The sequence below is a fragment of the Excalfactoria chinensis genome, chromosome 18, assembly GCF_039878825.1.
Source record: "Excalfactoria chinensis isolate bCotChi1 chromosome 18, bCotChi1.hap2, whole genome shotgun sequence".
Lineage (NCBI taxonomy): Eukaryota > Metazoa > Chordata > Aves > Galliformes > Phasianidae > Excalfactoria > Excalfactoria chinensis.
Window position 1 is genome coordinate 6,832,089 of NC_092842.1, and position 15,136 is coordinate 6,847,224.

The window sequence follows — 15,136 nt, forward strand, 5'->3', positions numbered from 1 at the left end:
GGGAATCCCGGGTTTGGGGTGGGATTGGGAGTGTGTGTGGGGAGGAGGGGGTGACACCTACACGATGTCGTTCAGCTCCAGCCGTGTGTCTGGGGGTGGGTTGATCAGGACATAGGACAAAGTGTTCTGGTGGTCATTCATCTCATCTGCAGGAGGAAAGAAGGGGATGGTGGGCAGGGCTGGCAGAGCGCCTTGATGGACACCCGATGAACACCCTGATGGATGCCCCAATGGGCACTCCAATGGACACTCCAATGGACACCCCATAGATGCCCTGGCAGCCCCACTGCAGTAGCCCCAGGCATCCAGCCCAGTAGGGGCACAGCTGGTCCCTGAGGACAGCACTGGGTCCTTTAGCATGGTCACGCCACTGAGAGCACCACCGCCTCCTCCCACAGCCCCACAGCTGCTCCCAGCCATGGCACAAGCCGGAGACTGTGGACTTTTCATGTCAAAGATCGAGCCCCAAAATGAAATAAGAAGATGTCTTACCTTGTTTGAGTGAAAAAATGAAACACGTTAGTCTTGCTGCATTAAGTACAGCACGACGACCCCGAACATTGGGTCAGGGCAGACAAACCCCCCCGGGGCCGTGACCACGCTTTGCCACCTTCTTCCCTTGTTGCATCTATAAGCACCAGCAGCACGTGGCCGAGGCTTCATGCCCTCCTGCCTGCAGGACATCACTGCGGCATCCCAGAGCCCCCAGCACCGCTCGGGAACGGCTCTGATTTGTGGAGCTGCGGTGATGCCAAACCAAGCACCGGGACAACGCGGGGCCCTTCGCTGCCAAACAAGATCATGGGGGGAAGCAGGTGCTGGGAACAAGCAGCAGCGGGAGCACAGCGAGGGCATGTGATGGACAGGACAGGGGATGAACTGCAGGGGACAGACGGACACGAGCTTGCTGCAGGGTTGTGCACCGGGATGCCAGCAGCGCATGGCATGATGGGGAACACAGGGAGGGTCTACACACGCACCCCTCCTTCCTGCCCATCTGCTTTTTGCTGCTCACTCCCTGGTTGCTCCCCAGACCGCAGGGCTGACAGCTCTCAGCCATCCCAGTGCTCAGCCCTGCAGTGCAGCGGGGATGGGGATGGCAGTGCTGAGGCAAACACAGAGCTGGGGATGCATGGGATGTGCCGTAATGGAGGGGGGGATCCTGGGGCACACAGGTTCTCCTGCACCATGGAAGCACCTTTTCCTGACCCCCATGCAGCACTGCTGAACCCGCCACGCGTATTGCCATCATCTTGTCCCAGCTGGCACCCCCAGATAATTTTGGGGGGAGGGGATCCAGAGCTCCTGCACCCACACAGTGGTGGCTCACACTGCAGAAGGGCACTGGTGGGGGTGGCTCACAGCTGTGCCAGAACACATCCAAAGAGGGGGGTGAACACCATCCCTGAGATCTGCGCAGCCCCTGCAGCTGCTGGCAATATATTGAGTGGGGCTTCCATGAGCCACAGCTGGGCTGGGACTCTGAGGGTGGACACAGTTTGTAGGAAAATGCCAACTTTTCACCTTAAGCATAGGCTGGCAAAGCCTGAACCACAGCCCAGCAGGGCCACAGCTGCCCCATGGCTTTCCCGAGCCCCTCTGCATGAAGCTGTGCGCTGAGCACCGGGTGCTGCATCCCTTCACCCCGAGCCTCTCCGTAGGGTCTTGGGGTGACTGCAGGGACATGTGGGTCCGCATCCCAAACCAACCCAGGACAAAGCTGCAAACGATGCCCTCCCGCACTGCTTTGCTCAGCAGCAGCAGACAGAAACCGCCTCCTTGAACTGCTCCGGATCTTGCAGGCCAAAATCAACCTGCAGAGCAATGCAAGGAGGTCGCTATCAGTAACAGCTGAGGGATGTGATTTCCTGGCACCAGTTCCAAAGGGTCCCTGTGTTGTTCTCTCCTGACGTCAGGGAGCCCTGCAGTGCCTTTTGTTTTCCAGCTCCACCCGACAAAGGAGAGTGAAAGGATCTAAGGTGAAAACTGGCAAGGGTGTGGATTGGGCTCAGCTGGCATGATCTTGTTGTACGCTGCACGCCGTGAGGCACGCGTGACTCCCAGGGAGTGAGCATTACCTTGCAAATATCCCAGGTTTACCCGATTCATCACATCACTGGCTGTTAAATTTGCTACATCCTCTACAGAACATACAGGGAAAGGCACAGACATAAACAGAGAGAGAGAGAGAGGTCAGCAAGCCATGATTCGGCAAATATTAGAGACGAGCTGCTGCACTTCGGCAATAAAGGAGCAAAAGATAAAGGCAAGGAGAGCAGGCAGAGCCAGTGTCCTTCCAACCACCAAGCACACCAATGCCAGCCGTGCCCTGGTGCCTGCACACATCCCAGCTGGAGCCCCAGAGCTGCACTGAGCAGTCAGGCTTTACCAGCACTGCGGCACCGATTGCCATCAGCAGAGTGATACAGAGCAAAGAGAGCTGCATCCCCAGAATGAGCCAAGGAAACTTTTGGGAGGAGGGGAGCAGGGACAAAGAGCTCCATCTCAGTGCTGCATTACCTGTAGGCAGCAGTGCCAAGTGTGCAGCTGAACCAGCAATGCTGTCCCCACCTTCTCCTCCATGGAGCGGCTGCCACATGCCCCCAGCACTCCACACGCCCTCTGTTTCCCTGCATTGATCTGCATTTCCCCCACTCTCCTTGCTGCAGGCAGCAAACCCCAGCTGGGCTTGGTGCTTGGTGCCCAGGGCCCGGCTGCGGCGATGGAAGGGGTCTGGCATGGAGTAGACAGGAGGCAGCACGGGATGGCTCACAGGGCAGAAAGACGAAACGAACCAAGAAAGCCGTGGGCAAAGGACTGCACCGTAACCACAGGGCAGGTGTGGGCACACAGACCCCAGCACCAGCGCGGGGCTGCAGTCCCCACCAGAAAGACGTGGGGTCAGCACGAAGCACAGTGACACACGCGGCCGTCACACACCACCAAGCCAGCCCAGCCCCGCCGGATGCTCTTGAAATACAGCATGATGATGGCGCAGAGCTGCAGCACCAGCCCTGCAGCACTGTGGGGCACAGTACCAGGATTTGGATGAGTTGACCCAAAACAGAGCCAACCTGGGGCCCTGGGCAGCCTGTTTTACTGGTTGGCAAGCCTGCCCGTGGCAGGAGGTTGGAACTAGATGATTTTGGAGGTCCCTTCCAACCCAACCATTCTATCACACCATGATTCAGTGGTTCAATGTGTTCTAGGCTACCCACACAGCACGGGCACAGCTCCTGTAGGCACAGACCCCACTGCAGCCACCCCAGGATCGATGCGCACTGCATTGCTGTGCAGCATCCAGAGACGGGTCCAGCAGCACCTGCAGGGCTTGGGCATGATGGATGGGGGTTTACCTGCGGAGCCCACGGGGCCGCCTCGCCGCAGGGGAGCACGACCGCACACAACTTACCATACCCAGTGGTGGGCAAACCCAGGTGCTTCATGCGGTTCTTGACAAGCTCGGACAGCTCCTGCCGCTCGGAGCGGCGGTACAGGCTGAGCCGCTGCTGGCTGATCCACTCGGCTGTCTTGCCGGAGTGCTTGTTGCCCTTCCTGCTCAGCCGGCGTGCCCACTGCATGCTCTTGCGCCGCAGCAGCGGGTGCTCGGACTGGTCGCTGGAGCACGAGTTCCTGTGGTGGCCTGTCTTGATTCCCCAGTGCTCCTTCACGTCCTTCGTGTCCTCGCAGTCCTCCACGTTGATGGAGATCTGTGACTGGAAGCCCGGCCGGTGACGGGGACCGCGGGGCCACCTAACGGGAGTTGCTCTGGGACGGGGTCCCATCTCTTAGTCGTGCACTGCCAGCACAGCATCCCCATGCTGCTAAAGCACCTGGGCAGCAGCTCTGGGATGGGGGCTCTGGAATGCCAGCAGCCATGGGGTGCAGCGAGCACCACATCTCCATCAGTGCTAATCTCTCCTGCCCTCACCTTCCTCTCTGACACCTCGCAGCAGACCTGCTGCCACACCTGTGCTATAGGGAGCTCCGCTGGTAAGAACCGATTTATTAATAAAGGGAATAAAAGCATCTCTAAGGATGAATGGGGAATGCATCAAGCTAAATGTCAGCTTTCCACAAAGCTGAAAACTGAAGGTATTCACAGTGGAGCCCAGATCCTGCTCCCTCTCCCGGTAATTACACCTCCTGGCTGTTTGCTGGTGCTGTGGGGAACATCTCGCCCAAGGAAGCCATCCCCAGCACCACCCACATGTGCACTGCGGGGGCTGGTGGCAGAACTGATAATCCCGGGTGCGGATGCAAGCAGTACTCACCTGTGCTCTGATGTCATGGGGCTGCATTTGGGGGAAGAAAAGGGGGAAAAACTGTCATCCAGGAAATGAGCATCCCTATCCATACTGCACAGCATCCCCTGGTAACTCAACAACCGCTCAGTGCTGCATTGCCTGCCAGCACTGCTCTTTGAGGGCTGAGCATTTGCACCATGCTCACACGAAGACAGGAGCCCCCCGGGTGTGGGTTGGGGTGGGAGTGCTGCTGCCCTTCCCACACGTGTTGCCCCTTGCCTCGGAGGTGGCGAACATGTGTGACTCCGTCCGGTAAATGCCGATGGGGATCTCAGCACTGGAGGAGCAGAGCTTCTGGAAGAGGCGTCCATAGGTCCGGATCCACAGGTCGTCCTCTGTGATCTTCATCTGGGGATGAACAGCAACTGACTTCAGCACCAGAACGCATCGATGCCAAAGCCAAACAGGCCAGGAGCAGGGCATGCAGCACTGAGGGATACGGCTCAGTGGAGGACTTGGCAGCGTTGGCCAAGGGTTGGACATGATGACCTGAAGGGTCTTTTCTGACCTAACAGACTCAGTGGTTTTATAACATTAGGGCTCTTGGCAGCACTGAGATTGCCCATGTATGATAAAGGGAGCAATGTTCTGCCCCATTCTGCTCCATTTTGTCTCTCTCAGAGGAGCCTCACCTCCCACAGCCCCCATGCACATGCCCTGCACCCCGCAGCAGCACCTACCGCACAGAGGTAGCCAGAGCCCGGTGTGGTGTCGAGGCCCAACAGCAGTCTGGTGATGGTGATCATGTAATCCTTCACAAACGACTGCAGGAGGGGAGGAAATGTCAACCCTGCTACATGCCAGAAGGCAGCCGTGCCCCCAGTGCCTCCCCCACCTGGTAGAGCAGCGTGTCCAGCATGCTGATGCTGAAGACCCTCCCTGCAGCAAAGGGCAGGCGGAACATGAAGGCCAGGTTGGAGCCATTCTCGCGCTCTTTCTGGAAGAGGAAAGACAATCCATGTGGCCTTGAAGGCTCACCTGAGCAGGAGGACAGCAGCTGAGCATCTCTGGTGGGCATGCCAGGAGGGATGCAGGGAAAGAGGGTTTTGTGGTAAAAGAAGTTTTTCCTTTTTCTCCATGGAAACATGTGAGATATCATGGCTTTATTTTGCTACGGGCTGGATGTGGTACTTCCACATGCGTCACTGCCTTGGGGATGTTTGCCCTTGTCAGGAGACCTCAGCACAGTGACACTGCTGCAGGCACAGCGCTGAGCCCAGCGGTTCCCTGCTTGGAGCATCCCTGCACCCGTTCACTCACTGCCCTGCTCCCAACACAGCAGCAGGCAAAGCAGCACAACCTTCAGCCGCCAAGAAACACATAAACAAGTAAAAAGAGGCAGACAGCCCCAAAATCACCCACCCACGTATTTGTTTGCTGCAGGTTATGTTGGATGGATGCACAGTGCAGCATGTGGAGAAGCACAGGACCACAACAAACTTAGGATTAGTGACTTCCAGCACCAAATTCAAAGAAAGAAAATCTTTCTCTTACCTTCTCTAGCTTGGAAAGGGCTAAGGAGTAGCTGTCCTTTGCTCTGAACTGCATGAACCTCATGTTGGAGGGATGGGTCAGCTCTGTGATGATGCTGAGGCTGGGAAACAGCCTGCAATGGGAAGAGATGTTGTTCAGCAGCCACCTTGGGAGGGAGGGATCTCCTCATTTAAAGCTTGAGGAACACAAAACACTCCCCTGTGCCCATCCAAGATCAGAATTAGTGGAACCTGGGTGTCATCCTAGCAGCTCATAGCACCTACATGCTCTGGGGCTCACTTCCTGCTGAGGCAGCACCCAGAGAAGGGATGGAATGGAATAGGATGGGAGGGAACAGGATAGATGGGAACAGGATGAGTAAGAAGATGATGGGATGAGACTGCTGGCCCTCCTTACCTGAACATGGTCTGGACATTGACGATCGTCTTTGCATCCGCCATGTAGTCCTCCTCAGCACTCATGGTGCTCTCCTTGTCCACAACCACCAGGTTGTCAGCGTAGATGATGCCGCACTGCAGCAGGCTGTCCAGGCTGGGCAGTTCCCAAAGAGAAGAGTGCAGGGGTCAGCCCTTGGAAATGACACGGGGAAGCAGCACACTGCAACACACAGCGCTGCAGCCAGCCCAGCTGCTCCTAGCCACCAGCCCAACACCACCACCCACCTCCCAGATGGGCTCAACAAGGTGAGAAGCCAACAGTGGGGGCTGCCACGGCCAGCCCTTGTCTCCCCATGAAATGGGAATGTATGGGGGTTGTGGGTTGGGGTGAATTCAACATATTTAAGACAATCCTATAATTAACAGCAGCAATAGACTGGAAAACCTACTTGTCAATGGTGCCTTCCATGTAGTAAACCATGGGGAAACAACAGATGGCTTCCAGAAAGTGGTGCTCTGGTCTGCAAGAAGTGCAACAGAAAGCAGCAGGGTTCAGAAATCCACCAAACATGGTGATGCACAGCCCATGACAGAGTCATGCCCCTGCCCCATGCAGTGTGCAGTGCCCACGGTAATACAGGAAAGGGCTTAGTGCAAAAGAAAGCACTGTGGAGAAGTACTTGCTTGTTGTCCAGAAGCAACACAATTGGGTTCAACTCTTTGCGAGACCGATAGTAGGCACGCAGCGGGACGATGAAGTTATACAACCCATTGCCAGCAGTCTCTGCTGACACGATGATCAGTTTGTTCTTAAAGCCATAGGCCTTGGCATCTTCAAAGCTGTTGTGCTTGCAGCCCTGTGGGAGGCAGGCAGCTGGGATCTGTGGCAGCTCCCGGCCTCCCCCAGCACAGCCCTGGGCAGCACACTGCTCACCTTGTCCAGCCGCAGGCAGCAGAATGGGGCTTTCTCAGGCAGGAGGTGGCATAGGGTTGGCGAGCTGCCGATGTACGGGGAGTTGGGTGGGTAGCCCTTCACGTACCTGCAACAGAGGGAAATCCCAGCACTGTAAGGACTTGTGGAGATCCATGTGCAATGGCTCCATCACCTGCAGTGGGCTGTGCTTCTGCGGTGACCGAACACGTGCAACTCACTCCACCACCGCTGAGCCTTCCTCATCTGACTGTGTCATCTCGTCCTCCGACTGGTCGCTGAGCAGGTCGCAGGGCAGCAGGGACGAGGTGTCAGCCAGCTCAAGCACGGGCGCGATGCTGGGTCGGCGGTTGCCTGAGCCGTTCTCAGCCGGCAGCGCCAGCTTGCTGCTGTTGGTGGGGCGGCACTCCGTGTTCTGCAGGTCCATGGCCACTGTACCTGGACGCGGCGGGGGGAAGCACAGCACTCTATAAGAAGGGGAAGGGAGCAGGGTTGGCAGAGCATGGCACCATTGAGCCCGGTTGGGACCCCATCCACCACCAGAGTCTTTCAAAATCCAAACATATTTACAGAGTGTTGGCTGAGGCCATCGAGTCTTTGTTCTCAGCTGGAAACCCAAGCTGAAGCTCTCATCTGAATCTTCACCCATTATTTTTGCATGCCTATGAAAGCCATGAGTTCCACAGTGAGCAAAGCACGGGAGCTGGGTGCATTCCTGCAGCCATGGAGCTGCACGGGCTGAACCTGCTCACACCACTTCACTTCTTGTTCTACTTTTTGCAAAAGGCCCCTCTTTGAGCAAACCACGTAACAAGAACACGGAGGAGCTCTACTCAGCACAGAGTTCTGTGTCTTGCTGTGGGATAATCATGCAAATTGCTGCTCGTGAGTATATATGCATAAATTATTTGCCTAAAATACAATCTGCCATCGCAGCGCAGCCTCTCCAGACAACCCCAGAACTTGGTCTCCCCAGATGCAAACAGGAAGTAATGACTCATGGCATTTTTCATTTGAGAAAATGCACTGCTCACTGCAGAGCAAATCACGCCGTTCGTCAGGTTGGGAATCATAAACATGATTTAAGATGCGGCCAACAGCATTTATCCTTCCAGACAGGGCTTGAGGGATTTCTGCAGACAAATATCATTAATGATAACGGACATCACAAGCTCTAATGAGGGTGTCTGGGCTTGCTGAGAGCAGCCAGGATGCGAGGAGCAGGAATGTGGGTGCCATTTGTGCAGGAGCCCCCCAGACTCACCCATGCTGGCGATGATGCTGTGCACAGGCAGGCGAGAAGGGCCATCATACGTGCCCCTGCCTGCAAAGCCCTTCTTCTTCTGCTTCTCCTCCTGCTTGAAGATAAAGGCAGAGTTCTCCTCCTTGGTGATATTGATGTAGAAACAGGTGTCAGATGCGGCCATGATGTGCCGTGGGCCGGGGTTCAGCAGGATGCTCTTGTTCTCTTCCCTGCGGATGCCAATCAGGCAGACGCCATACCTGTGATGGGATCACAGTGCAGGCATTGGAGCAAAGCCTCCTCCCTACAAAAGGCACTCCAAGTGCTGGCCCCAGCCCCGCACCCCTGCCCTCACTTCTTGTGCGCATGGAAGGCAGCGTAGGTGAAGCTCTTTCCCTCGTATTCCATGAAGAACTTGCTGTCACCCATGCGGATGTGGTAGACCTCATTGCCCGAGCAGCGCCCATACATCCTCTGCCACTGCTCCGGGGACTCCTGGCCCTCCCTGCAATGACAGCAGCATGTGGGGATGGGGCTGCAGCCAGCAGGCCCCCAAGGAACCCTCAGGGTGCTGCGAGAAGAGCTGTTGGTGCAGCAGGTGGGGGCTGAGCTCCTTCTGATTTCTGATTCTAATTGCGTTTGTATTTAATGAGGGCTCCCAATGGAGCTGCAGAAGCAGGGTTGAGAGCCAATGTTGGCAAACAGCTCAAAGCACGTGGTGGGATGTGCTCTGCGGGTAGAGTTTGTAACTCTCTGATGTCACGTCACCCAAAATTCAGTACTTTCTGGCTCCACCAAGGACCCGCACCAGCACCACATGGAGCTGCTTCCAGCTGTGCTCTATGTAAACCCACAGAACACCCCACAGGCTTTGGCTCTGCACAGTCTGTACATTCTGCTTCCTGCCAGTGGGATCTGCTTGATACAAATAAGAAGTTGTACAGTTGCCCTCCAGCAAACCCATACAGGGATCCTGCAGTGCCCCAGCACCACCCACCCCTGCTTGACAGGAGGGAACCCAGGGCTGTAATTGGGGATGGGCATTCCATGGGGACAGGACCCCCAGGAGGAATGGCTGTGCCCCCCCAGCACTCACTGCCCACGGGAGGTGTGCACCAGCAGCGTGATGAGCGTGGAGGTGGCAGGGCAGACGCAGTTGAGCGCCAGCATGGCGTACTTGCACTCCTCCTCACAGACGACGTGATCTGCAAGGAAGCAGAGCTGCTATCGCGGCGCCCCATGCCTCGGCTTACATCACCAGGGAGTTTGGGGGCAGTCAACCCAAGCAGCACTCAGTGCCCCCAAATCACCAGCAGTGGTGGCCTTACAGATGAGACAGGGACCCACTCCACCTCACAAAGTACCCCTCGTAGGGCCTGCGGATGCAGGAGCCCCACAGGGAGCACCAGGGCCTAGTGAAGGGGGACAGCCCTGGCAACTCACCAGCAAACTTGACATGAAACTTGTTCTCCGGCTTTAGGATCTGCACATAGAGAGGGCAGTTTGGGGCAAAATCTTTCACAGCCCAGGCTCTCAGAATGGTCTGGTGGTCCTAACAAAAGAGGAAAGCAAGCACTATATTCTGAGAGCTCATTTACCCCAACGCTTCCATGTCTGGGACGAGCTGCTCACCGCTGCTGTGCGGTCCACTTCATTCCGGCTGCTGAGAATGAAGCAGGCTTCTCCGTTGTCCATCCTGCAAGCAGAGAGCAGTGCCCATGCAGCACTCAGCCCACAGAGGGGACAGAGTGGCTGCTATCACACATCTAGTGACAGCAATGGGGATACATGCAGCACAATGAGGTGGCTGCAAACTGCCATCCCCACCCCAATGCTCACTTGGCTCTCATGAGGTCCTGGTCCTTCAGCGCAGAGCCCTGCAGGTAGATCACCCGCTGTGACCACAGAGGGATCTGCAGCACCCGCCGCACCTGGATGTCCATCTCCGTGGGGCAGAGGATCACCACATAGTAGTCCTGGAAGAGAGAGGCTCGTGTCACTCGGCAGACAGGCAGCCCCATGGGCATCCTTATGGGTAGAGAAATCCATCGAGGTTCTTGCCACATCCTGGACATAAAAATGGGGTGGATCAAGCAGGTGGTGTGACTCAGCCATGCTCATCAAGGACAAGCATTGAGGGTTAAGTGTCAAAGGAGCACACTTGGGCATGCACCCAGCCCTCACCTGCAGGCGTGGGTGGGCATAGAACTCATTGAGGAAGTCCATGAGGAGGTCAATCTTCAGTGAACTGACACACAACACAACATGCTTCTCTGTCTGGGCACGGTGCCGGCTGTAGTTGCCCCCCGACTTCTGCCGCTCCATCCACAAGTAAACGAGTTCTTCAAACTGCAAGCAGAGGGCACAGCTGGTGTCCCAGCACCAGGGAACACCCTCAGTGCCCTCACTGTGTTGCTGACAGTGCCAGGGACATGGGGACAAAACTGTGCACAGCGCAGGCTCTGCACCCTTCCGTGGCCACATTCTCACCTGCAGCGGCAGCACAACCAGTGCAACACAGATCATGATGACAACAAGGAGCTGGGAAGGCCAGATCTTGGGTGTCACATCCCCATAGCCCACAGTGGAAAAGGTGACGATGCAAAAGTAGAAGGACTTGAAGAGGGACAACTTCTCTCCTGCTCTCTCCAAATGCTGGATGCCGCAGGTGCTGCAGGGAGAAGCAGGGGGCCATGAGCTCTCAAGTCTCCAAAGCTATTGTGCCAAGCATGAGCGTCAAAGAAATGCATCTATAGCTGCAGCAGGCAGGAGGCCTGGGGGTGAGGAGCCCTGCAGAGCCCAGAAATTGCATTCACCACTCATCTGAGAAGATGGCTTTTATTGTCAAAGGCTCGTGAGCCCAAAAGCTTAATTTCCTGTCCTCTTGGCAATTTAATTGGTATTATTTGCTCCAAATTCAGACTAATCAGGAAAACTGATTCAGAGCGCAATGCAAAGCCAGGAGCAGGGCTGCAGTATGGAAGATGCTGGTTTCAAAGCAAAGGGTGAAGGGCCTGGTTAATTAGCAGCACCCTGCAGACCTCTTAAACCAGCTGTTGGGATGCACAGTGGCAAGGAGGTGGTTGGGTGGCACAAGGTGCAACACTCACCCAGTGAAGACGAGACACAGAAGGGTGCAGATGAGGATGAGCACCTGGTTGAACATGGCAGACTGGGTCCTCTGGATGGCACGGTGCAGGTCATTCTGGAGAAGGACAGGGGCATGGTGAGGGAAGCTGTGCCCAGCTCACAGTCCAGCCAAGCTTCAGCCCTACGGGTTCCATCCCAGTGCCTGACACACTGCTGGCAATCTGCTCCCTGGGGATGGGACGGCGCTCTCTGCCAGGGCTGAGGCACGCTTTGTTGCTGAAGCAAAGGAGATGGGATGCCCATAGGGATGCATCTGGTCACTTACTATCATGTTCTCCAGGGCGTACTTGGCGAGCCAGCAGTTCAGAAAGACAGGGATGAACAAATTTCGCAGAGGAGGCCAAAATATCTACAAAAGGAAGAGTTACCCATGAGTTGACTGGCAAAGGACTCAGAAAAATCAGAGTTCTTTACCAAAAACATCAGCTTTAAGTACCACTTAGCCAGATATGCGGTGGTTTTCTTTATTTCACCACCAAAATACTGCAGCACAGTATTAAGGTTAAAGCTGCTTTAGAATGCTGTTGGGGAACACGTACTGTGATAATGAAGGGCACTGTGTTGATCATCTCGAGGATGAATGAAATGCGGAAAATCTGTTCCCAGATGTTCCCCTGAAAAATTAAAAGTAAGAATAATTAATTAAAATGCTTGAAAGTGTGCCAAAGGCCAATTATATGTTCCCAGTGCCCCAGCTCTGCTACACGGGGAAGGATGCAGTGCAGACAGAGAGGTGCTGTGCTTTTCTGATGGGCTGAAGTGCAGTGCTGGCAACTAAACTTCACAAATCATTCCCTCCCCGGGCACCTCAATCAGTGGGGGGTGGTGAACTTGGGGGCAGCAGTAGCCTGTGGGAGGACTGAGGGCAGCAATGGACACAGACCTCTGTTCTGCCCCAGGGGTGTGGGGCAGGGGAGCGCACCTTGTAGCTGAGATAGATGAGCAGCATGGTCTCCAGAAAGCTGATCAGGGCGATGCTGACCTGTGGGCACAGATGGGGAGAGCTGCTCAGGGCTCTGCACCAGCACCTGTGGCTTTTGTGCACTGAAGCTTCAATTGGATTCCCTGCACCTGTCTGAGGCAGGTGTGTGCCTGCATCAGGAGTAGCTGCTCAGCCCCATGCAGCCCAGCACTCACCTGGACAGCCCACAGCGGCAGCTTTCTGTCTACCCAGAAGATGTGTGACCTGCAAAGAACATCCCATGAGGATGCAAACCACAGCAGCTCCTTTCCATCCTGCTGGCAGCCAGCCTGAGGACATCATCTCTGATGTCCCCTCCATGGCAGAGTTGCTTCTGGCATTGTCCCATGCAAAGCCTGAAACTAGTTCTGACCATCCTCAGTGCTGAAAGAGGTGGATGGGAGCCCCACAGAACAAGGGCTGGGAAGGTCTCTTTTTGGCTCATCCCACATCTCAATGGGCAGTGATGGGACTACTGTAGTCCCCAAACCACGCACAAGTAAGACAAGGGGATGCACGTCCCCATAAACAACCACAGGACACCAGCCCAGCTCCCATCCCACCCAGCAGCGCCAGTTCACCGCTGAATGCTCTGTGCCAATTACCCCATCCCCACCCCCAAGGCAGAGCTGGGCCCCACACTAATAGCTCCACACTAAGAGCCTCCCACCACTCACCAGTTGATCTTGGTGGACTGATTGAAGACTGTGTAGTTCTGCTTCTCGCATTCCCAGCTGGGCAAGAGACACAGAAATCAGGGGAGAGCGGTCAGTGAGACAACAGAGGGACAGAGGGATGCATGGGGGGTGAGGGTTTGGCTCTCCAGCTCATGGGACGCTATCTCCCATCTGTCCTGGCATTAGGAAAGGCCCTAGCACAATATCCCATGGGTTTGGACTTGCTGGTCCCCATATCCCTTTGCTTTCTTGAGGACCTTAAGCCCCTACCATCAGCTCACACTCAGCTGGTTGGGAAACACTTTGGGCCAGTGCACCTGGAACCTTCACAAAGAGAAAAATCAGCTGTTAATTCTCACAGAGCATCCTAAATCCTTGGAAAACAAAAAGAATACATTAAAATCTGTACGTGACAAGAGCAAAGCAAGGACACAACAAAAATAGGCTTATACCAAAACCCAGAGCAAAGCTGCTGCGTGTGATCGTCTGTCACCTCAGGGATCTAAATGGCAAAACGTGTTTCCCTCCCACTTAAATGGGATTTAGCAGAAGTGTTTTCAAGGACACTGGGACAGCATTTAGTGGGTGCTGTGCTGAAGTCAGGGGTCACGCCTGGCCATGCAGCCCAGGTGGGATGTGGCCCTGCAGCAATCGGGAGCTCACCTACAGTCCTTAGGATGGAGCTCCTTCAGATGTTCCTATCGCCCCTCTCACAAATTAGAGATCACATCTAAAGATGACCACAGCCCTGAATTTTTCCACTGCAAAGTCCGCAAGCAGTGACAGTTATTGTTAAACCACCTGTTGCTGTAGGGAAGGAGATGCTGGAGTGACAAGGACTGCCCACTGTGCTGTGAAGGTGTTTGAGCACCCACAGTGTGAGCGCCCTGCACTGCTTGGGCTCTGGGGGCCACAGTGGCATTGTGGTGGGGTGGCACTCACCATCCTATGCCCTCCTCTGGGTTGTCGAGCAGCACACGCACGATGTAGAGCAGACAGGTGAGCAGCTTCAGGGAGAAGTTGAACAGTCGGATCCTCAGACCTGCAGCAGAGGTGGCACAGCACAGGCATGGCCCCATGGGTACAGAGGAGAGGGGGCATCTCTGTGGGGTTCTGCATGGGGCACCCCCTGCACAGCCATCCCCAGAGCACCCTTGCTTTGCCCAGGGCTCCATGCCCCCCCATCCTGAGCAGCACCAGTAAAGCTGTAGCTGGGGAGCCAGCAGTGGGGGCTGAGTGCTGGGGCTGCCTCCTCCCCAGCATGGCGTTATTACCCAAATTACAAGCTAGGAATTCATCACATTTCCATTAAAAACTTCCCTGAGGGCGCCCTGCCGTGCTGTGCTCCAGTCTGTTAACAAGGCAACGGGATGCAGGGAGGGAAGGGGAACACACACTTCTGAATTAACGAGTGGGCTCCCCCCCAGACAGCTAATGAGAAAATAGCTCCCAGCAATGCTGGGCAATGGGTGGCTGATCTGCAGGGCCAAAGGCAAAGCGGGGGCTGAGAGCTCTGCATGGGGACAGGACACAAGGGGTGGCTCGTCCTGGGGACAGCTGGGGACAAGTGCCAGCAGATGGCAATGGCTCCGTGTCCTCAGCACTGCGTGGGCAGAGAGCACTCACTCGATCGCTGGTTTTTGATGAAGAAGAGCTTCAGGCGCTCCTTGAAGGTGTTCTCATTGACGTAGAACTCCACCTGCACCCTGCGGGGAGAGCATCCATGGGGATGGTGAGCCACGGGACATTGGCAGGAGCCAGCAGTGCCCCATGGCCCAGACTGGCCCACGCCACAGTGACGCTGAGCAGCCAAGCTGCTAAAAACCAGATCTGATCTAAAAAGAGGAAAACTCCCCACGTTGCTAAGATACCACGTTGGCCATTGCAGAAGCAGCCAGGAGCTGCCAGCCTTGAGCCTCACCTCGCAACCAGAGCCACAGCAGTCGGTGGCAGTGGGACAGCGAGGGACAGCCACCACCCAGCACTCCTCCAAGTG

General features: G+C 55.7%; 1 protein-coding gene across 15 annotated transcripts in view; it reads right to left on the reverse strand.

The window, feature by feature from the left end:
- The window catches only part of KCNT1 (potassium sodium-activated channel subfamily T member 1), a 56,974-nt gene that overhangs the window by 3,026 nt on the left and 38,812 nt on the right, over positions 1 to 15,136 (reverse strand). For 6 of the 15 annotated variants that reach the window (XM_072352599.1, XM_072352590.1, XM_072352601.1 and 3 more), the window contains 29 exons: positions 14,767 to 14,846; positions 14,083 to 14,182; positions 13,141 to 13,197; positions 12,640 to 12,688; positions 12,425 to 12,484; positions 12,042 to 12,116; positions 11,768 to 11,851; positions 11,463 to 11,557; positions 10,843 to 11,023; positions 10,537 to 10,701; positions 10,192 to 10,328; positions 9,985 to 10,048; positions 9,796 to 9,904; positions 9,449 to 9,557; positions 8,708 to 8,857; positions 8,374 to 8,612; positions 7,331 to 7,547; positions 7,113 to 7,218; positions 6,863 to 7,035; positions 6,628 to 6,699; positions 6,198 to 6,332; positions 5,802 to 5,913; positions 5,143 to 5,244; positions 4,988 to 5,071; positions 4,527 to 4,655; positions 4,275 to 4,295; positions 3,413 to 3,716; positions 2,079 to 2,141; positions 62 to 146 (listed from right to left, as the gene is read on the reverse strand). In XM_072352599.1, coding sequence (XP_072208700.1) covers positions 62 to 146; positions 2,079 to 2,141; positions 3,413 to 3,716; positions 4,275 to 4,295; positions 4,527 to 4,655; positions 4,988 to 5,071; positions 5,143 to 5,244; positions 5,802 to 5,913; positions 6,198 to 6,332; positions 6,628 to 6,699; positions 6,863 to 7,035; positions 7,113 to 7,218; positions 7,331 to 7,547; positions 8,374 to 8,612; positions 8,708 to 8,857; positions 9,449 to 9,557; positions 9,796 to 9,904; positions 9,985 to 10,048; positions 10,192 to 10,328; positions 10,537 to 10,701; positions 10,843 to 11,023; positions 11,463 to 11,557; positions 11,768 to 11,851; positions 12,042 to 12,116; positions 12,425 to 12,484; positions 12,640 to 12,688; positions 13,141 to 13,197; positions 14,083 to 14,182; positions 14,767 to 14,846 — 3,357 coding nt within the window. Of the gene's footprint in view, positions 1 to 61; positions 147 to 2,078; positions 2,142 to 3,412; positions 3,717 to 4,274; positions 4,296 to 4,512; positions 4,656 to 4,987; positions 5,072 to 5,142; positions 5,245 to 5,801; positions 5,914 to 6,197; positions 6,333 to 6,627; positions 6,700 to 6,862; positions 7,036 to 7,112; positions 7,219 to 7,330; positions 7,548 to 8,373; positions 8,613 to 8,707; positions 8,858 to 9,448; positions 9,558 to 9,795; positions 9,905 to 9,984; positions 10,049 to 10,191; positions 10,329 to 10,536; positions 10,702 to 10,842; positions 11,024 to 11,462; positions 11,558 to 11,767; positions 11,852 to 12,041; positions 12,117 to 12,424; positions 12,485 to 12,639; positions 12,689 to 13,140; positions 13,198 to 14,082; positions 14,183 to 14,766; positions 14,847 to 15,136 lie in introns of all 15 variants that reach the window. The other 9 variants (XR_011905525.1, XR_011905523.1, XM_072352596.1 and 6 more) reach the window with 7 other exon arrangements.